The sequence below is a fragment of the Ips typographus genome, linkage group LG9 (genome assembly GCF_016097725.1).
Source record: "Ips typographus isolate SLU linkage group LG9, UJ_Ityp_2.0, whole genome shotgun sequence".
In the NCBI taxonomy this organism is placed as follows: domain Eukaryota; kingdom Metazoa; phylum Arthropoda; class Insecta; order Coleoptera; family Curculionidae; genus Ips; species Ips typographus.
Window position 1 is genome coordinate 6,421,205 of NC_138430.1, and position 25,111 is coordinate 6,446,315.

At 37.6% G+C, this 25,111-nt stretch overlaps 6 protein-coding genes across 10 annotated transcripts; 4 read left to right on the plus strand and 2 right to left on the minus strand.

The window, feature by feature from the left end:
• The first annotated feature begins 125 nt into the window (after positions 1-125).
• On the plus strand, positions 126-2,383 carry LOC145733740 (all trans-polyprenyl-diphosphate synthase PDSS2-like). The gene is made up of 6 exons (XM_081986705.1): positions 126-711; positions 766-878; positions 926-1,075; positions 1,129-1,392; positions 1,445-1,621; positions 1,674-2,383. Exons 1-6 carry the CDS (start codon positions 437-439, stop codon positions 1,910-1,912), a joined length of 1,218 nt encoding a protein of 405 aa, XP_081842831.1. The 5' UTR covers positions 126-436; the 3' UTR covers positions 1,913-2,383.
• Positions 2,121-4,697, minus strand: LOC145733739 (all trans-polyprenyl-diphosphate synthase PDSS2-like). Of its 3 annotated transcripts, none has more exons than XM_081986703.1 (8): positions 4,515-4,697; positions 3,928-4,156; positions 3,550-3,668; positions 3,321-3,495; positions 3,021-3,268; positions 2,820-2,960; positions 2,633-2,766; positions 2,121-2,570 (listed from the first exon to the last, which is right to left on the minus strand). In XM_081986703.1, exons 3-8 carry the CDS (start codon positions 3,638-3,640, stop codon positions 2,427-2,429), a joined length of 933 nt encoding a protein of 310 aa, XP_081842829.1. In that variant the 5' UTR covers positions 3,641-3,668; positions 3,928-4,156; positions 4,515-4,697; the 3' UTR covers positions 2,121-2,426. The 3 variants fall into 3 exon arrangements, with proteins under 3 accessions (XP_081842829.1, XP_081842830.1, XP_081842828.1); XM_081986704.1 differs by having other exon boundaries at positions 3,928-4,164; XM_081986702.1 differs by lacking the exon at positions 4,515-4,697 and having other exon boundaries at positions 3,928-4,422.
• Positions 4,698-4,998: 301 nt separating this feature from the next.
• On the plus strand, positions 4,999-18,215 carry LOC145733735 (uncharacterized). Of its 3 annotated transcripts, none has more exons than XM_081986694.1 (20): positions 4,999-5,238; positions 7,416-7,667; positions 8,472-8,583; positions 8,640-8,735; positions 8,786-8,942; positions 8,995-9,130; positions 9,182-9,386; positions 9,462-9,686; positions 9,747-9,911; positions 10,448-10,602; positions 10,656-10,857; positions 10,911-11,169; positions 11,223-11,591; positions 12,970-13,196; positions 13,253-13,426; positions 13,482-14,569; positions 14,633-16,179; positions 16,688-17,053; positions 17,108-17,350; positions 17,408-18,215. In XM_081986694.1, the coding sequence occupies exons 2-20, from the start codon at positions 7,423-7,425 to the stop codon at positions 17,551-17,553; spliced, it is 6,117 nt and encodes a 2,038-aa protein (XP_081842820.1). In that variant the 5' UTR covers positions 4,999-5,238; positions 7,416-7,422; the 3' UTR covers positions 17,554-18,215. The 3 variants fall into 3 exon arrangements, with proteins under 3 accessions (XP_081842820.1, XP_081842822.1, XP_081842821.1); XM_081986696.1 differs by lacking the exon at positions 4,999-5,238 and adding an exon at positions 6,587-6,602; XM_081986695.1 differs by lacking the exon at positions 4,999-5,238 and adding an exon at positions 6,723-6,840.
• On the plus strand, positions 8,176-25,105 carry mRpL20 (mitochondrial ribosomal protein L20). The gene is made up of 4 exons (XM_081986718.1): positions 8,176-8,185; positions 24,439-24,567; positions 24,635-24,745; positions 24,795-25,105. Exons 2-4 carry the CDS (start codon positions 24,481-24,483, stop codon positions 25,053-25,055), a joined length of 459 nt encoding a protein of 152 aa, XP_081842844.1. The 5' UTR covers positions 8,176-8,185; positions 24,439-24,480; the 3' UTR covers positions 25,056-25,105.
• LOC145733738 (uncharacterized) lies at positions 18,341-20,570 on the plus strand. The gene is made up of 6 exons (XM_081986701.1): positions 18,341-18,548; positions 18,600-19,278; positions 19,330-19,556; positions 19,604-19,965; positions 20,018-20,250; positions 20,307-20,570. Exons 1-6 carry the CDS (start codon positions 18,475-18,477, stop codon positions 20,487-20,489), a joined length of 1,758 nt encoding a protein of 585 aa, XP_081842827.1. The 5' UTR covers positions 18,341-18,474; the 3' UTR covers positions 20,490-20,570.
• Positions 20,677-24,141, minus strand: LOC145733736 (iron-sulfur clusters transporter ABCB7, mitochondrial-like). The gene is made up of 12 exons (XM_081986697.1): positions 23,972-24,141; positions 23,577-23,827; positions 23,336-23,505; positions 23,125-23,277; positions 22,931-23,074; positions 22,731-22,879; positions 22,467-22,641; positions 22,257-22,414; positions 22,040-22,203; positions 21,778-21,979; positions 21,524-21,727; positions 20,677-21,474 (listed from the first exon to the last, which is right to left on the minus strand). The coding sequence occupies exons 1-12, from the start codon at positions 24,119-24,121 to the stop codon at positions 21,220-21,222; spliced, it is 2,175 nt and encodes a 724-aa protein (XP_081842823.1). The 5' UTR covers positions 24,122-24,141; the 3' UTR covers positions 20,677-21,219.
• Positions 25,106-25,111: the final 6 nt, after the last annotated feature.

Sequence of the window (25,111 nt, forward strand, 5' to 3'; positions counted from 1 at the left end):
GAAATAATTTGGAAATGCTGCCTATTTGTAGATAAAAAAAGGCCTACACTACTGAGCAACTCCAGTTTTAGTAGGGCACAGCTATTATTGATCCTTTGGGCCTGTATTATTTAGCCAGCAAAATACCTGTTATAGTAAACAACACTACATTAACTTGGCAAGTAATGATTGTAGTCCTTGAAAACTTTAAATAGAAAAAATTATAATTAGATATCCACACAGATCCATAGGAATAAAACAAAAAACGGGCTTTTTCAATACAATTTCAAGTCAAAAAACGCAAAATTAATGTCAAACACAATGTCAAAAACAACATGTTTTTAAATAATTAATCCTTTTAAGATCTTGGTAGACTAATTGCTCGTTATCTAACCGTCAGCACACGCACGTGTTTGTATTTTAAGCCGACTTCTCAGCGTGTGACAAATGTTTTAGCATGACCTATAGAGAGTTTAGTTATAACATGGCTTGGTACAAACGGTTTAACTCACGGCAACTTAGCCGATTTTCTTTATATTCCACCACCAACAGTGTCAGGCAGTCGAAACGGGAAGCGGAATGTAAAAAAGTGGTGAGCGAAGCGGAAAAAATCATCGGTTATCCCACGTCCTTTTTGAGTTTGCGATGGTTGTTAAACGATGAAGTGGCTAATGTTGCCAATCACCTCAAAAAGTTAATAGGAACTAATCACCCCTTACTGGCGTCCGTGAGGTAGCAAATTTATTATACTATACTAGTTTTGGTTTGATTGTGTCCATCATATAGAGATTTAATTATTGGGGACCGAACCCCAACCTGGGGATTGATTGTTTTGTTGGTTTCTAAAGCTGGTGGTTTGGGCAAGGATTTTGCCGACATGGATAAAGATGTTACAGCAGGTATATACACATTTTTATTTACCTAAAACGTAATACATTTCTACCAGGGATTCTGCACAGTCAAAGAGTGGTTGCGGAAGTAACTGAAATGATCCGAACTAGCAATATTCTGCATAACAGCGTGCTTAATATCTACACTAAAGATTTGGAAAAGTATTCAAATCTTAATTTTGGTAACACAATCAGCTTACTTACAGGTAAGTTTCAAACATATTTCACTAAAAAAGTGTAATTTGGCGTCAAATTTTAGGCGACTACTTGCTTACCAGCAGTTTTAAAGAAATAGCGGGTGTAAGAAATCAGGAAGTAACGGAACTAGTGGCCTTAGGGTTGAGAGATTTAACAGAGGCTCAATTTATTAAACCCAGAGATAAGCAAAGTAGACCACTACCTGCAAAGCCTTTACCGTCCAGGTCAGAGCTGAATCTGAACGACCAGTTTGGTCCTGATGCAATAAAAATAAGTGAAGCTCTCGGAAATGCCAAAGCTGAATGGATTTTAAGAAACTTTTTAAGTACGCCTTAAAACAGATTAAAATTGTTGTCAGAGTGACACTCCCTTTTTAGGTAATGCAAGTTTGCTGGCTAAATGTTGTCAGGGAGCGTTGAAACTAGCCAATCATCCTGAAGACTGTCAAAAACGCGGATATTTGATAGGAAGAAACACAGCTTTGGCCTTGCAAGCCTACTATGACCTGGCAATATTCGAAGAAAATCGTTCAGGGCCTTTCAGCTTGATTGCTGGTAACAAGCTGAAACAAACCAACTAAACATCCAATAACTATATTTTTCTCAGCCCCGGTTTTATTTCACCTTCAACACGATCCGGACTTTTATAGCGAAATTTTGAAGGGATCAGTGGACGCTTCAAAATGCGATTTCCAGAAGATAATGACAGTCGTACGGCAAGGACCCGGAATGGAAGAAACGCGGAAACTTAAGCGGGAATTTGTGGATAAAACGTTAGAAGTGCTGGAAGAAATGAAGGAGAGTGACGCCAGAATGGCCTTACAAAATATAGTAAATGTGCTGTGATCATTTTTTATTTAGGTTAGTTTTTTAAGCTTTATTCAAGTTTAAATTGCGTTTTTGACCAATCACAATAACTACCCACTGTGCTGTGATTTACTCAAATACTACACTTCTGTCATGACTATCCCTTAGGCAACAATCAGGATTTTTGTTACTGAAATAGTTAGTGTCCAAACATAAATAATTATTTTTTGGGTATTAAGAAAACTAATTTTAACCGTAACCTAGAAAATTACATGTATTTCTAATTCTCAATCATTTTGCAATTGAAAAATTATACACTTCTTTACGTATATACCATATAAAAATACACCTAGACTCTCTTAATTAATGATTATTTTAAATTGATGTCATTCAGTATGCTAAACAATAAAAAACGTAATAAAATAAATCTATCACAGTAAATGCATCTACATATAAAATGATTGTTATATATTTGTTTCTTAATCTTTTAAAACAAAAACATTTTACCTACCTGGTTGTTTTGCTTTTATTTTTCAAACAGACACTTTTGCTGTTACGATTCTTGCACCGCCGCTATGATATTGGCTAGGGCAGTGCGTGCGTCAGATGTAGGCAGTTCGTTCAGCACTTTCAAAGCTGCTTGAGAGTGTTCCCTTTGCAGTTTCTTGGTCAAATCCAATCCGGGCCCTTTTAGAACCTAAACATAACAGAGTTTGCTATCATGTTTTGCAATTTCGGAATATGGAAACACTTTAATACCTCATTTCTAAGCAACTCATAATCGACATCATCCACACTATCCAGTCCTTTCTCAATTTCTTGGTATAGTTCCGGCTTGTGTTGTAATGTAAACATAAGCGGAGCGCATACTAGACTAAAAGAACCTGTAGAACCTGAAATGAATACCAATTTGTGTTAAAGTTACAACTGATCATAGAAAATTCACCTGGTTGGAATGGTTCTCTGTCCAAACAAGCCTGCCAAGCCAAAGCTAAATGTTTCCCAAACAAATAGCCTTTGCCTTGCATTTCCTCAGTGTGTCCAGCTAGCTTCAAAGTCCCCTGACATGACTTTCCCAATAAAGAACCTACACATCATTATCGTTTAACTATGTTAATTATCATAAACCTCCATGACCAACAATCACCTGCGTTTAAAACATGCCTTAACGTCCATTCAGCTTGGGCGTTTCCTAGAGCTTCGCTAACCACTAAAGGTTCGATATTATTCTCCACAAATTGCCGATACTCGACTTGGTCAGGTTTTGGCCTGGCCGGCAATGGATTGTTTTGCTTATCTCTAGGCCCAACAAATTCCGCTTCCGCTAAATCTCGGACAGCCGAACTCATCAACTCCACCAAATCCTGATTCCGTAAATTAGCCAACTCTATACAACTGTAATGTTTGTCTTTAAGAAAGTTTCCAGTTGCTATAATGAGTAACTCGCCTGTTGCTCAACAAGTAATCACCACTCAACAAGGCGATTTTGTTACCAAATATCATATTGCCAGACGCGTCCACATTGTTAGGGGGTTGCAAATTAACCAGCCCTTTGTGCACTAAATGACTTGTACGAATCATTTCCGTGACTTCAGCTAAAGCTCTTTGGTTGTGCAACACGCCTAAAAAAATCAGTAGTACACTGCCAGAATTTTTAATCAAATGGCAGGTATTACCGGCCGCTTTGTCCTGCTCCAAATCAGGGATATCAGCAGAATGTCCTGCAGCTTTTGATAATAACAGAACAATTAAACCCCAAGCTTGCATGTTGTTTTTGCCATTGTAAAGCAAACCTCTAGAATGCATAAGCTTGATTAAATTTTAAAATAACTAGTTTACTAGTTTTAGGAAATTAAAATTAAAACAAAAATAAATAAATGTCTCTTAAAATTGACTCAAGGCCAATGCAATCCTCTGAATATATATTTAGCATGATAACATTAAATAAACAAGAATTAGCAGCCTTGTTTGTGAATTTATTCCATCAAGGTCACTATAAAACCACTCAAACCAGGGTAACAACAAAATTTTTGTTACTATTTTAATCAACCCACTTAGCTGTTTTCAACAGAGGATGATTGGATCCAACCAGCTTCCTTAAATGTAAAGCTACATTGGCAATTTCATCACTGAGCAACCATCTCAAGCTTAAAAATGAAGTTGGGTAGCCCACAATTTTCTCAGCTTCACTTACGGCCCTATTCCAGTCTGGCTTTTTCTCCTGGGCCAATTCAGCCCCCCGTACGCCCGACAAGGACAAATTCCTTGTTGTGGTTGCATCACCTAAAACCCTTACACACTTCACTGTTGAGGATGATACTGGCACGAATAATTTCAATTTTATTAAGCACAGCGAATTGAAACTTAAAATTTTCGATAAAGACATTTTGGCTGTAGTGGATCAAACTGTAATTAATATTTTTGGACCTCAGAAAGTGGCCATCAGCACAGGTGAAAGTTGACCCCAATACTCAAGCTGAAATCAAAAGTGCCTGGTACCACAGTAGTGGTTTATTCCCCTCTCTTTGCACTTTGCATACGAAATGCTTCTTGAATTTAAATGCCATTATCAATACAAGATAAGTTTTTTAATAATTAGTAAATTAATTAAGTACTTGATATTAAAGTTTTATGTACATACCATTTTTAAGCTTCCAAGCATGTCTGAACTATTATTTGCAGTCGGAGGACTCGGAAGCAATATTCTTCAGTTGATAAATACCACAAAAATTCACTTGAAAATAAAGCAAAAATTAAATAAAAAGACACTAATTTTTGTTGATTTTTATGTTTTTGTTACTTGGTAACCATAACAACAAATTGTCACAACTGACAAACAACAACTTCACTCAAAACTGTGACGTACGTCAATTGATAAATTGATTGACATTGGCTGTGTATCCTTGTCTAGCCTAAGTAATGCAATCAAAGAGTGACACGAACATACATATTCTTGTAATCATTCTTATCTTAAATAGACTTTGTTCAAATCAAGTCACATTCTCAACGCCAATTACATATCAAACTAGCAGGGTGAAGGCTTAGACTGTGCTACGCACGCACATGCTCAATAAAGCTAACTGTGACAGTTCTCTAAAAAAATTTTGTTTTTCAGTTTATTGGAAGATTTCGTGTGTGGTGTACGTTTATGTTTAGTGTCGCTCCCGAATTTTTTTGATAATCTGCGATTACGCGTTTACCATTTGCTCGGCATCAGTAGTGGTCAGTACTACGGTAAACACGAAATTCCAATTCAGTTTCACCGGCTTAATTTCCTCTACATTAGTAAACGATCCAGAGTTTCCATTTAGTGTGTGTGCAACTTTATTAAACTTCTGCAAGTGTTTCGACTTTAGACTCCCTGGGTAAGAAATTTATGGGTATTTCGAGTAAGTTTATATGGCATTTTTATTGAGCCATATTAAGCCGGCTTCATCCAGAAAAGCCGATCCAAAAATAACTAGCAACAACTTTCCGGGTGGCACCCACATAACCGATAACTAGGCCGGTGTAATTCAGTCTGGACTCTCTGGAAGTGTATAATCATAATCCCCTTGATTTGTAATCACAAACTCCAGGATGGTTGTAGGGCAAACGCGCAGCGCCCACCTAAAAATCAATAGCAACCTATGACAGAAAAAATCTTATAATTTGAATAACTTTTCTCATAAGTTAACCTGTTTTGAAAATTTAATTACTCTGTAATTTTAATTTGACCTTGATATGTTTCAAATTTCAATGTAAATGTCAATTTTGACAAGTTGAAAATTTAGGATTCGTTTTCACGGTCCATGGAGCAAACAGAGCTTTTTTGACGTCACGATGACGTAATTTGACAGTTGGTCAAACCTCGGGTCAAAGTATGGATTTGCTAAATTACGTCATCGTGACATCAAAAAGCTAGAAAACGAATGTGGCCTAAAGTCTACAACACATCACATCAGTGTTCCTAGTTTGTGATTGGTCAAAAAAAGCAGCAACTTGAAAGCTTTTCTTTTTTGACCAATCACAAACTACCTACCCTCTGTGCTGAGATTTAGGCAAATGCTACACATGTAGGTATTAAGCTTTACCCTAGCCAATTTAATCTTTAGATAACATCATATAATATGGATGTTGTAGTTATAACCAGAATTATACATAGTATATTTAGTAAAGTGCTGTTTTACTTATAACTAAAAAGGTAAAATCATTAAACCAAAATAACTGGAAAACATACTGGAGTTATAGGTAGAATCCTAGTACAATATCATTCTCTGAGTATTTTGGCATTGAATTTCGACATGCAATTATTGAAAACCTACATCTAAATAACCTTAATATTTTTATAGTTTTTAGAGACATCTACATGCATAATTATTAGCAATCTAATTCATCACGTTCAATGTCACTGCTGGGTTTTTCAATTTTATCCAAAATTAGCAAAAACTAGTTGCTAATTTGATGAATAATGTACTGGTTTCAACTAAAAAAATGTTATATTCAATGTTTAGATACAAATCTATTGCGCAGTTGAAATAATTATCCGTATTTCAAAATTACATTGCGCTTGTTGTATAATATTGTTTATCGAATGCATTTGTTTACCGCTTATATTTTAGTCGTTCACGTGTCGTGCAATTGTCTGGATTTACATGGAAACTATTTATATTTTTGGCATATTAACGTATGTGAAATATCAGCCCTCTCCTGGTTTTTCAACCAAATTTTTAAGGAAAGTTTAAAGAAAGTATGTTATGGCGCCAAACTTATATTTAGCGTAGATGTTAACTGGCGATCTAAAAAAGAAAAAACGCAAAAGTATCAAGGATCAATTTAATTTTGTAACATCGTCAGGGTACTTGTTAAATATGCTTTGGATACGACGTCGTACCTAGGCTTGTGCTAGTTAGATTTATCAACAGACAGGTGTTTGTTCGTTTTTCAGGTTGCCAAAACAAAAGGTTTATGATCGGTGCACCTTTCTGGTATGTTTTGTAATGAATCGTAAATTAATTTTGGATTTTCCATAACGCACTTAATCCTCAACTGATTAGGTATAAATCTTTTTAAATCTATTCATGTTTAACAATATTGTTATCATAATTGATGCATTGTTAATCGGTTAATGATGTCCAGAGTAAGATGATCAGTGATTGGTTATTATGTAATCTGTTCAATTGTCTGTCTGTAAAATTTATATTGCTTAATCTAGTGACATAATTTTAATCAAAGTCAAGTTCGTTGCCATGTCTCTCACACTAGTCACCTTGACTGAGATAGAATTAGTCTTGATACTAGAAATTGAAAGAGACAAAAACCCTAAGATTTGCAAATTGTGGAGGCCAATCCACTCTTGCTAGCTGGAGAGATGTTTTACACACCTTAACCGCAATAAATTGATGTAAAAATCGAGACAAACAATCCACTTTAATTATGTTTGCCTAGTGGTGTCAAAGTGGAATATTCCCTTGTCTTTTTTTTGCTCAAATTTAAAAATACGCACAACGTGTTATTAGACCAATGAAATTTATCTTTTTATTTAGTTCATCGTTTGTTTCAGTTATTAGATGGCAACTCCGTGGCAGGCCCCGGTCGCCCAGGGCCTGTATGACCCCACGTTCGAGAGAGAAGCTTGCGGTGTTGGTTTTGTGGTCGCCATCGATGGCAGAAGAGACAAAAAAATCGTACGTGATGCGCAACGTCTTGCAGTGTCTATGAACCATCGTGGGGCCTGCGCCTGCGATAATGACACCGGTGATGGGGCCGGCGTACTCACTGCTATACCCCATGATTTTTATATTGCAATACTTAAGTAAGTGATTTTACTACAAATAAAATAACAACACCTAGCAATAAAAGTTTACCTACATATACATTCGATAACCGTCAAAATACCTAATTAAAACCATATCAGCAAGGTAATAACTAAAGTGTTTGTTTTTGTGTACTAACTAAGTAGCGGTTGTATAATAGCGTTGTAAAGTTTAATTCATCGAAACAAACCAATTAAATCATTATCTAATGAAAAACATATACTGATGTCATTTAATTCACAATAAGCAGACGGAACTGTTGACATGATTACATCGTAATCACCAATTTTCCATCCAAGTTTATGTAAATTCAATTAAAAAAAAAATGACCAGTCAGTGGTATTCAGACAATAACAATTCAAGTTATGCGATTGTGCACACGCATTTTTGCTGAACTGCGTTTTAAAATATCCGGTTTATGTCACCTAGTTGGGTACTAACTTGATGAACCATCAGGTGCTATAAATGACAAGTTTGCAATTGTAAAATGTACCAACTCTATAAACGATTTAATTAAAATTAAATTCAATGAATGGATTTGCCAGGGACTATTAATAGCTTTTCTAAGGTTAGCGTAGAAATTCCTTTTAGTATTTCGTCGATTTGTTGAGATCTAAATTGTCAGAGAACCACTATTTACAAATCAAATTACAAAAGTTTGGCACCATTTGTGTGGGTGTTATTGCTAAAGTTCCAATACAGCCTTGATCCATTTAAATTTACTCACAGGAATATTGGCAGTTTATTGCACAGAAAAACTTTATAGTTTCCATCAAAACCTAAAAAAACTGTCCCCTTTTTAGAGATGAACATAATGTCCAATTACCACCTTTTGGAAGCTACGCCACCGGAATTTTCTTCCTGGACAAGTTGCATCATCAGGACTCGGAAAACAAGTTTGGTGCTCTGGCAGAGGTAACTATATCATCCAACAAAATCCTAAACTAGGACTAAATTTTTGAATTTTTCAGGAACTGGATCTGTCCGTGTTGGCTTGGCGTACCGTACCAACCAACAATTCCGCCATAGGAGCTGTGGCCAAAAGTTCTGAACCATTTATGCGACAGGTAATAGTTAAAGTACTTTTTTTATGATAGAACTTTTAACTGGTGGTTAGGTGTTTGTGGCGCCCAAGCCGTCTCTGGAAAACGCCACCGAAGAGGAATTGGACAGGCTGATTTTCGTGCTAAGAAAACGGGCTAGTCATGAGATTCCAGCACCGGGCAAAAGATTTTATATTTGCTCTTTCAGTCGGCGCATTGTAGTCTACAAAGGTGAGATGATCAAAAATAACGTTTTGGGCAAATGCAGTGTTTAAACATTCAGGTCAGCTGACTTCCGATCAACTGTGGGTGTACTTTCCCGATTTAGCCGATCCTCTGTATGATACTTATTTAGCTTTGGTGCACACCAGGTTTAGTACCAATACGTTTCCCAGTTGGGAAAGGGCTCATCCGTTAAGGTATGTAAAGTTTTAAATTGTCCCATGATATAACATACAAATTTAATTTAGGATGATTGCCCATAACGGTGAAATCAACACTCTTCGTGGTAACGTTAATTGGATGAAAGCCAGAGAGGGTGTGATGAAGAATCAACTGTTTGGGGACAAGTTGAAGCAGTTGTATCCGGTGGTTGAGCCCAATTTATCGGACAGTGGCTCTGCCGATTGTGTTTTAGAATTTTTGGTTCATGCTGGACAACGTAAATTACCAGAAGTGAGTTTTTGATCTTCAAAGTATTTTGTTTTTTTTAAGTGAATATGTCATCTCTCATCATATTTTGTTAATAAGGCAGTAATGACGATGGTGCCGGAAGCATGGCAAAATGATCCAACGATGCCGGAGGAGAAACGCAACTACTACCAATGGGCTGCTTGTACCATGGAACCGTGGGACGGGCCGGCTCTGATTTCCTTCACCGATGGCCGCTATATCGGCGCTGTCCTAGATCGTAACGGTCTTAGACCCTCTCGATTCTACATTACCAAAGATAATATGATGATTATGGCTAGTGAGGTATCTCAATCAAGCATTTAGCCAAAACTTAAAAAAAAGTATATTTTAATTCGATTGTAGGTTGGGGTTTACGATGTAGACCCGGCCAATGTAGTGTTTAAAAGTCGACTGAAACCCGGTAGAATGCTGTTGGTTGATACAGTCGAAAAGTCTATGATTCAGGATGTAGAGTTGAAATTGCATATTTCACAGTCCAGGCCCCATAGAGAGTGGCTGCAAGAGCAGGTAATTTTTAACCCCTCACGTTCACTTTGTTTTATTTACCCGGTTAGTCAACAAGGTATCTGTAATATTATAGTAGTATACTAGGTATCTGTATATTGTACTAATTCTGTTTTCTTTTGGTTTTTTGCGGCGTCTTCAGATGGTGAGTTATGTAGTGAAACTAATCCCTTTGTGGTGTTTTTAATTTATTTGTTGCTAATGATGATTCTATAATGTTTTTTTTTATAACCAAACATGTGAACTTGAGTTCGAACCGGAACTTTTTGTATACCTTGAAGCCGATTGCACTTAAATCAATCAAACACTTCATTAACTTGCGATAAAATATTTGAACTGATACAGTTGTTTTTGCGATTTGTGCGAGAGTTTGCAAATAATGCTTTGTGTTTCAAGTTTGTTGATTTTACAGCGCTGCATGCTTGAAATTTACTATTATTGAGTCAGGATGAAAATTGATGATTTCCTTGAATTCAAGAAACACTAAATTGATATAAATATGTGCTTCTTCTTAGTTTACAATGTTTTTTTGCGTACAGATTACTATGGAAGAATTACGAAAAGCGCATCTAGACTCAGGACGACAGCTTAAACCAAAATATGAACCGAGTGGACTGAGTGACAAACGTTTACCATTATACGGCTATTCGACCGAAACCATTCACATGCTTTTACTGCCTATGATTAACAATAAGTGAGTACTGTACGTCCGTGCGTAGATAAAATTCAACCACGCCGGGTTTCTAGAAAAGAGGCTTTGGGAAGTATGGGTAATGACGCCCCTTTGGCATGTTTGTCAAACTTTGCCCCATTACTATATGAATATTTCAAACAGTTGTTCGCGCAAGTCACTAATCCGCCCATTGATCCTTTCCGCGAGAAGGTCGTAATGTCCTTGCACTGCCCTGTGGGACCGGAATCAAATATTTTAGAACCCAGCTCAGAACAGGTTCTACAGTCTGTTATTTTCACTTGAAGGTGGTAATCAGCTTAAGCTTGCAGGTTCATCGTTTGTGGCTTAAAAACCCTGTCATCTCTATTATCGACCTGGAAATGTTCAAACATACCACACATAGAGGATGGTCGTCTCACGTGATTGATATCAGTTTCCCAGTGGACACGGGAGTGCCAGGTTTCTTAAAGAAATTGCAGGAAATTTTGGAAGAAGCCGACGAAGCCGCCAAAACCAATCAAATAATCATTCTCTCCGACCGGTTGGCTAGCAAAGACCGAATTCCAATCAGCTCTTTGCTGGCTTTAGGTTAGAAATCATCCACTTTCAGGTTTAGTCCAAGTTTCAAGTGTGAGTTTCAGGTGCAACCCACCATCATTTGATCGAGACGCGGCGCAGAAACAAAGTGGCGCTATTCGTGGAGAGCGGGGAGGCTCGCGAAGTACACCACATTTGCGTCTTATTGGGCTACGGTGCTGACGCTATATGTCCTTATTTAGCATTAGAGTTGGCTTCCAGCTTACGCGACCAAGGCGTACTCGATACCGGTCTGTCCGATGAGGCCATTTATCTGAATTACGCGCAAGCCATGCAGACTGGCATCAGTAAAGTGATGGCCAAAATGGGCATTTCTACGTTGCAGTCGTACAAAGGAGCGCAAATTTTCGAAGCGGTAGGATTGGCTGAGGATGTGATAGAGAAATGCTTTAAAGGAACCCCTTCAAGGCTTGGTAAGTTCGAACTAAATAGAGGAGGTACTGTTCTCGCGGAGTGAGTTTACCCGTGCGTCACAAAGGCTACGTCATTTATAATCATATGAATCAAATCAAGTTTTCGTCAACAAACCTGTTGTGTTCATATAAGAAATTTTTATGAAAAATCTATAATGCAACCCAAAAATCTCAGCCTCTGGAAACAATGAAATGTTAATAGATGTTTCTTACAAAAGTAGATATATTTTACTATTATTAACATACTATCGTTGTACATATCATATAATGTATTTCGAACACCCATTTTAATGCTTTCAAATAAATCAGTGGTCTTGACCCATCAATAACGTCTCGATTTAGGTTTTCTAGGTGAGGAAATCATAAGATTACTTGCTTGCTTTTCCCGAATCGAATAAACAGTTTTGCGGGAAATTTTCAAAGCAGCTACAACCTTCTAGTATCAAAAAAAATACATCAGTGAGAATATGTAAGGTGTTAAAATTTCTTATGTTCTTCCTGAACAGATGATAAAGCTTCTAAAGGTCCTCCATTGGTTTTTTCCAATTCAAAGTATTCACAAAGGTTAAGAATTAACTGCTGGGTTTGTATGTGGAGAATTTTTCCAGACTTTTTTAAAAAAATACTGAAATAGTAAGTAATTCCGAATTTACGAAAAACCAAATGGCTAAATAAAAACCATAATAGACACTCCCACTTTTTTTTCAAAACAGGTTAGTAATTGTGCCAATTTTGGTTAGATCGTGACAGCCGACATAAAAAAAATAAAAATATTAATAATAATATGAAAGTACTTACAGAATGTTAAAAGCGTAGAAACAATAGCTCTTAAAAGAACTGGGGTGGTGTGGTAAATAGAAAACTTTACAAATGATTAACAACACAAAGAAACGGAAAAGAATTAATAGTAAACAAATCAAATAAATTTCGATGGTTGTCAAACTGACAATGACTGAAATAGAAGCGCTAATCAGTAAATGTTTGTTTTGGAAGACATTCACTTAGATATTTACCCTTTCTGAAAGTGAACAATAGACAACGATGAAGTCAATAATGCATGTCTACTTCTAAATTACAGGGGGATGACGCACGGGTAAACTTAGACCGCAAGAACAGTATTGTGGGTGTAAATTAATTGAATAAAATTCGTCTCATGTATGATTTTTTTATTGGAATACATGTCTTGAGAAGTTTGTTAGGAATTTTAGGACCAAAACGTTTGCCAAATTTGAGTGTACTTTTGATACGAATTTTATTTGGCTCTTCCCTGCAAGACCATCCCCACTAACCTACTATCAAACAAGAACGTTACAGAACCATACAAAAAGACAATCTTAACTAGTTTGTTGTCGATTTATTGGGTTTGACAATACTTTAGGTGGTGTCAATTTGGAGTTGTTAGCTGCGGAAGCTTTCGAAAGGCACAAAAACGCTTTCCAAACCGGTTGCGATACTATAATTTTGCGCGATGCAGGAAAATATCACTGGAGAGCCGGAGGCGAGAAACACGTCAACGATCCGGCCAGTATTGCATCTTTGCAAGAATCGGCAGTGAGCAAAAACCGAAATGCTTACAATCGTTTCGTTGAATCTACTATGGAATCGGTAAATGTTCAAAAATTTAAAACTGCTGTTTACGACTTTCTCGTTGCTTTTTAAAGGTAAAAAACTGTCTACTACGTGGCCGTTTTGAACTGAGAACACTTGACGAACCCTTACCTTTAGAGGAAATCGAACCGGCTGCGGAAATCGTAAAAAGATTTGCCACTGGTGCTATGAGTTTTGGCTCTATAAGCTTGGAGGCTCATGAAACTTTAGCAATTGCCATGAATAAGGTATTTTAAATTGGTCACGAGTGCTTTCGGTCTTATAATTTAATTTGTGATGTAGCTGGGAGGGAAAAGCAACACAGGTGAAGGTGGTGAGGATGAAGAACGCTATCTGGACTCTTCAAAAAGATCAGCAATCAAACAGGTCGCTTCTGGTCGATTTGGTGTGACTTCATCGTACTTGGCGCATGCGGATGACTTACAAATTAAAATGGCGCAAGGTGCAAAACCGGGAGAAGGTGGAGAGTTGCCTGGCTACAAAGTCGTGCCAAGCATAGCAAAAACCCGACATTCAGTGCCCGGGGTTGGTTTAATCTCCCCTCCGCCCCATCATGATATTTATTCGATCGAGGATTTGGCCGAATTAATTTACGACTTGAAATGCGCCAATCCACGAGCGCGGATTTCCGTGAAATTGGTATCCGAAGTAGGGGTGGGGGTGGTGGCTAGTGGGGTGGCTAAAGGTAAAGCCGAGCATATTGTTGTATCGGGACACGACGGTGGTACTGGAGCTAGTTCTTGGACCGGAATTAAAAACGCTGGACTACCATGGGAACTAGGCATAGCTGAAACTCATCAAGTATTAGTTTTGAACAATTTACGGTCCAGAATTGTGTTGCAAGCAGACGGCCAAATTCGTACTGGATTTGATGTGGTGGTGGCAGCTTTACTAGGAGCGGATGAGATCGGATTAAGCACGGCTCCCTTGATCGTTATGGGCTGCACAATGATGCGAAAGTGTCACTTGAACACTTGTCCCGTTGGAATTGCCACTCAGGACCCGTTGCTAAGGAAAAAATTTGCGGGGCAACCCGAGCACGTGATCAATTATTTGTTTATGTTAGCTGAAGAGGTTAGAGAGAACATGGCCAAGTTGGGAGTGAGGACGTATCAAGAGTTAGTGGGAAGGACCGATTTGCTAAGAGCCGCCGAAACTGGATCACCCAAAGCCAGGACGCTTAATTTAAACATGATACTGCAAAATGCACTACACATGCGTCCCGGTGTTAACATTAAGGGTGGCTCTGAAAGTCAAGATTTTCAGTTGGAACAACGACTAGACAATCAATTAATTGAATTGGCTAAACCAGTTATTGAAGGCGACCGTGACTCGGTGGATATTGAAATGAAGATTAGAAACGAAGATAGGTAAAAGTTACTATTTTATAATCCCTATTCATCTAAAATCATTTACAATAAACAATTTTACAGGTGTTTCAGTTCGACTTTGAGCTATCACATCTCCCTCAAGTACCACGAAGCCGGATTGCCCGACAACAAATCAGTCAACGTCAAATTGATAGGATCTGCCGGTCAAAGTTTCGGTGCTTTCCTAGCCAAAGGTGTCAACCTAACATTAGAGGGTGACGCCAACGATTATGTTGGTAAAGGTTTATCTGGAGGAAGCATCGTGATTTACCCCCCCAAAACGTCACCATTCGAATCCCATCTCAACGTGATTGTGGGAAATGTGTGCCTATACGGTGCCACATCGGGTAGAGCTTATTTCCGTGGTATTGCTTCCGAACGGTTTGCCGTACGAAATTCCGGAGCTGTTTCTGTTGTTGAGGGTGTTGGAGATCATGGTTGCGAATACATGACCGGGGGAATAATCCTGATTTTGGGACTGACTGGGCGTAATTTTGCTGCTGGAATGTCCGGTGGAATTGCTTACGTGTGGGATATTGATGGGAAGTTTTCCACCAAATGCAACATGGAAATGGTGGAGTTGTGCAAGCTGGAAGACCGTGATGACGTTATGCTGGTTAAGAAGCTCCTGAAAGAGTTTGAGGAGCTGACTGGTAGCGTTGTGGCTACCACTCTCATCAAAGAATTTGATACAAGAATGAAGGAGTTTGTTAAAGTCTTCCCCTACGAATACCAGAGGGCGTTGAAACAAAAAGTTGCAGTTGACCAACCGGTTAGTCAACCAAACGAGCCGAAAATCCAAGACATTGAAGACACTTTAGGAGATGCGCATGAACCGAAAAAAGCTGAAAGAGCCTTAGATAAAGTGCGAGGGTTTATGAAATACCCTAGAGAAACTGGACTGTATCGTCCCGCTGATAAACGTATGAAAGACTGGGATGAAATTTACAATTTTCAACACGTACGCAAAGGTTTGAGGGTGCAAGCAGCACGATGTATGGATTGTGGAGTTCCATTCTGTCAATCAAACACGCATGGGTGCCCTCTAGGAAATATCATCCCCAAGTGGAATCTGTTAGTGTTCCAAAATCAGTGGCGTCAGGCTCTAAGCCAACTCCTCCAAACCAACAATTTCCCAGAGTTTACTGGACGAGTTTGTCCGGCTCCCTGCGAAGGAGCTTGCGTTTTAGGTATTTCGGAACCGAGCGTCACTATCAAAAACATCGAATGCGCAATAATCGATCACGCGTTCGAAAACGGTTGGATTGTGCCACAAATTCCACCTGTAAGAAGTGGGAAAAGGGTGGTGGTGGTCGGTGGTGGACCTGCCGGTTTGGCTTGCGCCCACCAACTAAACAAAGCCGGTCACAGTGTTACGGTATTCGAAAGAAACGATAGAATCGGAGGATTGTTGCAGTATGGTATTCCGACAATGAAGCTGAGCAAGCAGGTAGTGCAACGGAGAGTTGATCTTTTGGCCGCCGAAGGTGTCGACTTCAAGACCAACGTAAATGTGGGCAAAGATATATCAGCCAAAGAATTGAGTGAAGAGTATGACGCGGTGGTTCTTTGTACGGGTGCCACATGGCCACGGGATTTACCTTTACCAGGTAAGTTTATTTTGTAGTATCTCCCAAATTAAATATAAAAAATCTGTATTTTTTTTAAGAATAAGATAGTGATGTTCTTTTTGTGTTTTTTGGTTAGTTAGTTTAGGATAAGGAGCGCCACTATAGTCGTCGGCATTAATTCGGCCGTTGTACGTCATCAATGAGTTTGACGTTTTCAAACTGAATTTGTTTTGCTAAGGGATTAGTTGTTACACACTCAGTTATTTAAAGAATCCAGATTGGATACAAACGTGACCCAATTAAGTGTATTTACAGTTAATAGTTATTATTTATTGCAGTAGGTAATAGCTAATTATTGTGTTAGTCACAAATATGAAAAGACTAAATTTATTAAAAAATTGTGTTTGGTACTATAAAGAACATCATTTGGCAACTCAGCGCGTTAAACGTCAAAATCTGTATTTCTCACTATTTTCAATATCCACTCCTTATTTTGGACACACTGTATAAATCAAACTGTCACTCTCTCTGTTTCTATAACTTTCAGGGCGTCAACTGAATGGCATTCATTTTGCTATGGAATTTTTGGAGAGCTGGCAAAAAAAACAGTTGGGCGGCAATCATGACGGACCACACGCCAAAGACAAACACGTGATTGTGATCGGAGGCGGTGACACCGGATGTGACTGCATCGCCACCTCGCTGAGGCAGGGCGCCGCCTCCATCACCACGTTTGAAATTTTACCTCAACCGAGTCCTAAAAGATCGGGGGACAATCCGTGGCCACAATGGCCGAGGATTTTCCGCGTGGATTACGGTCACGAGGAAGTTAAAGTAAGATTTGGCTCTGATCCTCGCGTATTCAGTATTATGACCCAAGAGTTTTTGGATGATGGGAACGGACATGTTAACGGTAATTTCAGCGCTAACACTTTCACACACAGAAGTAAAAATGTTACTTAAACAGGAGTGAAAACTGTGAACGTAGAGTGGACTAAAGATGACACAGGCCGTTGGCAGATGAATACTGTACCTGGTACTGAAAAAGTCTTTAAGGCGGACTTGGTTCTACTGGCTATGGGATTCTTAGGGCCCGAAAAGGCAATTGGGGACCAATTGGATCTTGAGTTAGATCCCAGGTCGAATTTCAGCACTAAAGACTATAAGACTAGTGTTGCTAACGTTTTTGCTGCTGGGGATTGCCGAAGAGGTTAATTGCTTTTTTTATTAACGACTATCAAAAATTATGTAAATTGTCGTTTTTCAGGCCAATCTTTAGTAGTATGGGCAATATCTGAAGGTCGTCAAGCCGCCAGAGCTGTCGACGAATTTCTAAACGAGGGTAAAACAATTTTACCTGGTCCTGGAGGTATAATTCAACCCAATTTGCACGAGGTTTCTTGTCCCGTTTAAAACGGAAATTTTAAAGTTTATCGCTGTTTTTCCCTTACAAATATTTAGCTTCCTAAGAAAGTGAGAAAATGTTTACATACAATGATCTGACACCGTCAGAACTATTTAAGTGTTAAATTATGCTTATTGTGGTATTCTGCAGTGTTGTAGAATTGCCCAGATTGGGCAACGTTTTCAAGTTTAAATTGTCATGACATTTAGCAAAAAGTTACTCATCCCACTATAAATATGAAGAACTTCTAGCCTTAGTTTATCAGACAATAATAACTCGTTAAAATGTGATGCAAAAAGTAGCCATTTTGTAGGTAGAGCCGAGTATACTTAAGTGTAAAGAAAAGCCATATTAGAGAGATATGGTAAATAAATTTAAAAACGGAAGATGTACAGGTCATATTTCAAATTCATTTCGTGTTAAATTCGAAAGTATTAATAATAATTAGTAATAATATTATGTTGATTATTTTAAGTCTCTATATTATTGAGTGTTCTTTTTTTACTGAATGTTTTTCTCCAAACTGTCTTCAAGATTTTATGTTTTTTTTTTTAAATTATTATATGAAGCAAAGTACACCTGAATGGTTGTGGCAACGTTTTATTGTTTCGAAAATAATTATACTGTAGTTTATAGTGTCAATATTAAATAAATAGATGTTGTTACTGCATTAAGATTGTTTTATTCAGATATTATAGTAAAACGACTCTTTTACAGTACATGTGGACAATTCAGGTTCGGAACGTGTCCCTATTAAAAACTGATCGATTAATCGTTGCATGGCAACCTTTCTTTTTGAACACAAACTGACGTTTTACATTGCAATTTTAATTGTCAATTTATTGCGGGGTCAGCGCGAATTAGGGGTGATTTTCATGCTCTTCTTGCGTGGTTGAATCGATCAAAAACTTATAAAAGGGAACATAAAAATGACCTCGACAAGTTGTGCAAGCAGCGTTTCCGGTCAGAAATCATCGCCCCAAAGCGGTGTGGTTGAAAACAGGTAAGTTTTTAACCCTTCAGACCCTTGTACCATTTAACAAAATTGAATTAGGAGTAAATCATGTGACACCAGTTGCACCTCAAACTCAAGCTGTTTTTTCAAACGACGGAAACCAATGAATCCACTGGCGTACAGTTTCCGACCCACTCATCACAAAACCAACAATCCGATAAAACAACGGGTAATGTCCGCCAAACTACTGAAGCTAAGACAGCTACAAAGTCAACTAAACGACGCTAACTACCACTTGGCCGAGCTAAATCGGGAGAATCAAACACTAAAAACATTGCAAAAACGGCAAGACAAGGCTTTATCCAAATACGAAAACACCAACGCCGATTTGCCCAGGTTGATCCATTCTCATGAAGAAGAAATTCGAGCTTTATCCGAGAGGAATAAAACGTTAAGGAAAAACGTAAGGGAGCTGAGCGATCAACTGAAACTGAAAGAGGAAGAGCTGAGTAAAGTAAAAGAGCAGCTTAATCACTTGGAGAGACTTAACAGGGAAAAACACTTAACTGAAAGGGAAAAACTGAAGGAACAAATGGAGGACTTTAAGATTAAGTTGCAAAAAAGTGACGAGCAAGTTGCTATGTTGAATAGAAAATTGTTGCTGGAAAGCAAAACGTCCAAGCAAAGATTAAATGGAGAAATTGCAAAGCACAAGCAATGCCAAAAGGAATTGCTGCACGCTTTCGATGAAATTGACCGTCTTAGTGGATTGTTGGACGTAAGTCGCTAGTAAAACTCACTAATTTTGTATTAAAATGTTGTTAAACAGGCCAAAGAAAACGCGGTTCATCCAAGAAACCCTAAATTCACCAAATTTCAAGGATTAGCTTGTTTGAAAAATTACCAGGTAAAAAGGAATTTCAGTGCTGACAAAGTGATGCAAGCTCAAACCCCAGTCACTGAAGTGAAGTTAGAACCTTTGATTCGTGATAATAATCTACAAGCTCGAAAATCGGAGAATGGGTTCAAAACGCCCATGGAAAATATTCGACAAAGGTTAGTCTCTATTAAATTATGATTCAGTTATAGCAGTTTTCTTCTAGACTTTCCAACCAATCAGACAAACTTCCATCAAATGGCAATAGTTCTGGACCGGGGAGTTTTAAAAGCAGACCAACTAGTTCAGTGAAATTGGAAAAACTCACATTTGAAGACGAGAACGAAGCCTGCAAAAGTGAACGCTTGGAGGTGGATTTGAAGCAAACACAACTCGAAGTAACTCAATTTAGTGAATTAAATCACCGTGAGAAAAACGTAGACCGCTTGTTGCATATACACAAGAGAGACGACAGCAACGCGTCAAGCATAGAAACAGATAAAGACGTGGATGAATTGGTGGAAAACTTAGATTCTGCCATTCAGAAAGCAACGGAAAACTCCAAAAATGAATTCGACAAAAAACTGGGTAAAATCTTCTTAAAGTTTACGTTACATTTAACATGGGACACATTTTTTAGGTAATTACTGTTCCGAAGTTTTGTCCAACGTCAAAAGTTGCAGTAAAGTGATCGAGCTCCATAAAGACAGCTTGAAAAGTTCAAAAAACGACACATCCAATCTCTTTGAATCGTTCCAACAGACGGAAAAAGCGGAAACAAAACTGAAACATTCGTTTTTTAGCATGGACGACGACATGGATTTCGTCAAGGAAATCTTATCGGAAGAACACAAGTTTCAGATCGAAAATCAGGTAACATTTTACGTCAATTCCTGGATACCTGAAGAGTATACAAGGAGGTATTTTAGGTTGATCAAACCGATATAGAAGGCAACAAAACGGTGAATAAGAAAAAATTGGTAAACTTGGAAAACAAAAAGAAACTATTGGCTACACTGCGCGCTATTGATAACGGGGATAGCGTGGACAGTTTGGACGAACACAAACAGAACAACATAATAAAAGAGATTTTTGGACACGTGACACAATAAAAAGTGTTCTATATTTGTAATTATATTAAAATATATTTGTTGGATATTTATTATGTGTCATAAAAGGTACTATTTGTTTAACCAGTTGTTTTAGTTTCAGACATTATTATAGGACTTTTTAAAGCTTAACAAATATTTCAAATTTTCAAATGGATTCTGTAGTGTTCCATAGAGAAAAACAAAAACATCCCCAAAAAAATATAATTTATACTATTTACAAATTTAACAAGTTATTATAACATAATTAAGTAACGTAATAATCCTTACTTGGAATTCTTACTAATTTGTATGGTAAATGTAACTTTATTTTTCTAGTTTAAACTTGAGTTTGAACTAAGTTTCTGACAGGACAACTAAAGTAAAACTTTGGTTTTTAGCTTGTTTTGTGGGACTTGCGCTAATGTTGCACATATGGAATTACTATAAGTCAGAATTTTCTTAACAGTATGAATGAATTGAAACTAATTGAACATCTGTCAGGAAAGAAAAGATCTGATTAACGTGTTAATTGACGTCAAACGTTTGTAATTATCTAATTGAGACCTCGTTCGTTTTGGCGCCTTATGAAGTGCGGAATGTGACGTCACAATGATCTAACTTGACAGTTGGTTAAACTACAATATTGGCAAGTTACGTGACGTCCCAATCTATATATTAAATCGAACGAAGCCTCAATGGATTTAAAAGATAACCAAATAATTATAAACCGTCATATTTTGTTAAACAAAAATTAGACCATTTTTTGTTGTTTATTCGTTTGGTCAAAAAATTCAATAGTATCTTTAGCAGAATGATTTTGTGTCGTCCACAGTCTGTAATATAAACTGTTGACGTTTTGCAATAGCTCGTGATGGGTGCCACGTTCGCTCACTCGCCCATTTTCAAAAACAAAAATTTCATCAGCGTCCATTATGGTGCTAAGCCTGTGGGCGATTACTATGGAAGTGCGACCCTTGGTGGCGTTACGTAATGCCCTCAAAATATTCTAGACAACTTTTTATAACAGTTTTTTTTTGGGTGCTACTGTAACTTACGTGTTCGGTGATTGAATCCAAAGAACTGGTGGCCTCGTCAAAAATCAAAATTGGAGAGTTCTTCAATATGGCTCGGGCAATTGCCACTCGCTGTTTTTCACCCCCTGATAGTTTCAATCCTCTTTCGCCCACTTGAGTTTGGTAGCCGTTGGGCCATTTTATAATCGAATCGTGGATTTCCGCCATTTTAGCTGCTTCAAATACCTAAACAGAAACTTTTTCACTTTACTTATAAAAGCAACCTCTTAACGTACCTCAGCTTCGCTGGCGTTTAAATCACCGTAACGCAAATTATGCATTATGGTATCATGGAATAAAACGGAGTCTTGTGGTACAATGGAAATTGATTTACGCAAACTCTCCAAATCTACGTCTCGAATGTCTTGTCCGCCTATTAAAATTCGACCTTTAGACGGCTCGAAAAACCGGTATAAAAGACGTACTAAAGTAGTTTTTCTATATGAATTAAAAAAATATTTAAAACACCTGTTAATCAATTAAACTCATAAAAATTACCCAGAACCGGAACCACCAACAACTGCAACCTTTTTTCCCGGTTCAATAGTAAAATTCATTCCGTTCAAAATACTTTTTCCAGGTCCGTAATCGAAACCCACGTCCTCAAAAACAATTTTTGTAGTTTTAGAATCGACATGCAAATACGGAGCCTGGGGTTTATTCTAAAACAACAACCACTCGTCTACAAACTTAATTTAATACTGCTCTAACCAACCTTAATCTGTGTATCCATGGCCATCAGTGTAAACATAGTTTGCATATCTATAAGAGCCTGTCGGACTTCCCTGTAAACACTCCCAAGAAAGCCCAAAGGGACTGACAGTTGAAATAACAGACCGTTAACCATAACCAAGTCCCCTACAGTCAAATTACCTAGTGGCAGGAAAAAATAAGAAACAAACTCTGTAACTCAAAGATTGTTTACCCTGCAGTATTTCTTGAGCAGCCAGGATCATAATTCCACTCAAAGCAGCACTAAAAATAGCATTCTGACCAAAATTCAACATTGCCAAGCTAGTGCTGGTTTTCAGACTAGCATCTTGATACTTTTTCAATGCCTCATCGTATCTATCCGCTTCATATCGTTCATTGTTGAAATACTAAATCAGAAACGTAATTTTCCCATCATTAAGTACTAAGAAAGAGGCTTTAAAGTGCAATAAAACTGAATTGATCACCTTTTTTTTACCTTGACTGTTTCGTAATTAATTAGGGAGTCAATCGCTTTATTTCCTGCCTCGTTTTCCGCTTTATTCATGTAAATACGGAACTTGGTACGCCACTGAGTTACCGCTAGAGTAAAAGCCGCGTATACAGCCACACAACCAACAGATATACCTAAAAAGTTTTTTTCTGGCAATCGCAATAAATATGACACCATTAACATACCGGCAAAGGCTGCGCCACATTTAACACCAAGAATAGTGGAAACTAAAGCCAGTTCAAAAATAGTAGGAACCACATTAAACACCATTGCAGTAAGAACGAAATTAATCCCACGAGACCCGCGATCGATTGTCTTTGATAAAGCCCCTAAAGTACAACTCTATAATGCTTGAAACTATAACTCAAACACAAATTACCAGTTTGCCGACTCAAGTGAAATGACAAATCTAAATTATGCAAGTGCAGAAAAACGTTTTTTGCGATTTTTCTTATGGAATGTTGCGCCACTTTGGCAAAAACGGCATTCCGCAATTCATTAAAACCAAGAGCGCTAGCTCTAGCAATACCATCTAAAAAAAATGTTTGAACTGACAGTAGCTTTAAAAATTGCATTTTTAGGCTACTTACAGCCAAGCAGTATGCTTGTAGTCACTGTGGCGACTGTTTCGGGAGCTGAATCCATTGTCAATATAGACCCAGATTGCACATTTAAATAGTCAATGGCATATTTGAAAATGAAGGGAATACAAACATTCATTAATTTTGCTCCTACTAGTAAAGAAACTGCCAGTTTCACCCTTAAATTGTAAGTAAATTAGAGCTACTGTTTATCACTGTCTGGACAAGTTAGACTAAAACTGAAACTCACCTATCCCTTATCTCTTTGTTGTCTTGGGGCCATATATACTGTAACATGGCCCCAATCATTTGTTGTCCAGTTACTGGTTTGCCACCCTCCAACTGAATAGTGTCTCTTGACAAAACTGAAGCCCCAGGATGAAAACATCCTCTAGCTGGTTGGCTGGCTGGTAAACTAGCGGGTACTTTATTTAAAACTAAAGACAATACTTTTGCACTGACTTTTTTTGGTGATTCCTGTTCAGTTTTTGAGACTTTTGCCTACAATTTTTAAGGCACAGTAGTATTAGCCAGTAAAGCAGGTTTACAGCCTTATCAAGTTGATTATATTATAGTATTTGCAAGTAATGACTACACTTGTAATATGTAATTAATGCATAAAAACAAAGGTTACGTAACACTTACCTTGTGTTGATGGTAAAGAGCGGGTGCTTGCTTTAATAAACTATGCTTGTTTGTAGCTAAATAATTGAAATTTCGTGTTTTTAATGTTGAATTTAAATATATTCGAAATAATTTCAAATTAACCTCATTTAAATGTAAAACAGTCGCCATGATGGTGCAAATTGACTACTGACTAGTGATGTGGTTAAAAATATTATCACATTCTAATAGAGATGTTTCTAGTAGTTCCAATTATTCCTATTTTTTGCGTCTAAGCTTAAAACAGTTTAAACATTTGATCTAGGAAGAAAACAACAAGGCAGATTTCATAATAAAAGTATTCTATGGAGTCCAGTCTAGGCATGAGCTTTTTTGGTACTCATACACCTGGTTAGTTCAAATGTTCAATTGCCTTTTCGCTACAGAAGATGATAGAATTAGGTTAGGGATACAAAAAACTTAACCTAGAAAAAAAATTAAAATTATTTAATTTATTATTTCCTTGAGTCTTGAGTTAAAAAAAATCAAACATGGTATTTACTAGCGCGGTTAACTATGTGCGTAGTCGGGGGCCCGATGAATTTTGGAGAAAACGCAAAATTTTCAAATTGGCTGCTGTAAGTAGTCTGAGTAGTAAACACTCATTAATTTACCCTAATAATACTAAAATTCACTTTCTTGCAGCATTATATCGGTCGTTCACGCAATTGTTATAGCCTAGCCATTCGTCGTGTCCATAGGGCACTGGTCTATGCCACCAAGGGAAGGAAACTCAAGAAACTTGATATGCGTGATGTAAATTTGATGCTCACTTAAAAGGAGTTGTTTTAGTGTTTGATTTCAGTTGTGGATTACGCGTATCGAAGCGGCTTGTAGCCAACATAATATCAAGTATTATGACTTCAAAGAGTCTTTGAGACAGAGTGGCATTTTATTGGACAAAAAGTCCCTCTCAACTCTAGCAGTGTGGGAACCTTACAGTTTTAAAGCTTTGGTTGATGTTGCTAAACGCAAAGCTATTGATGATGGATTGGCAACAATTACTGCAGAGTCTGAAGTTGATAGGGTCATCACTAGAGGTTCACTTAACACTAATAAGCATTAGATGTACCTTGTTTGTTGTGTAGTTAGTAATTATAGACTTTTTTTATTCTATTAGTC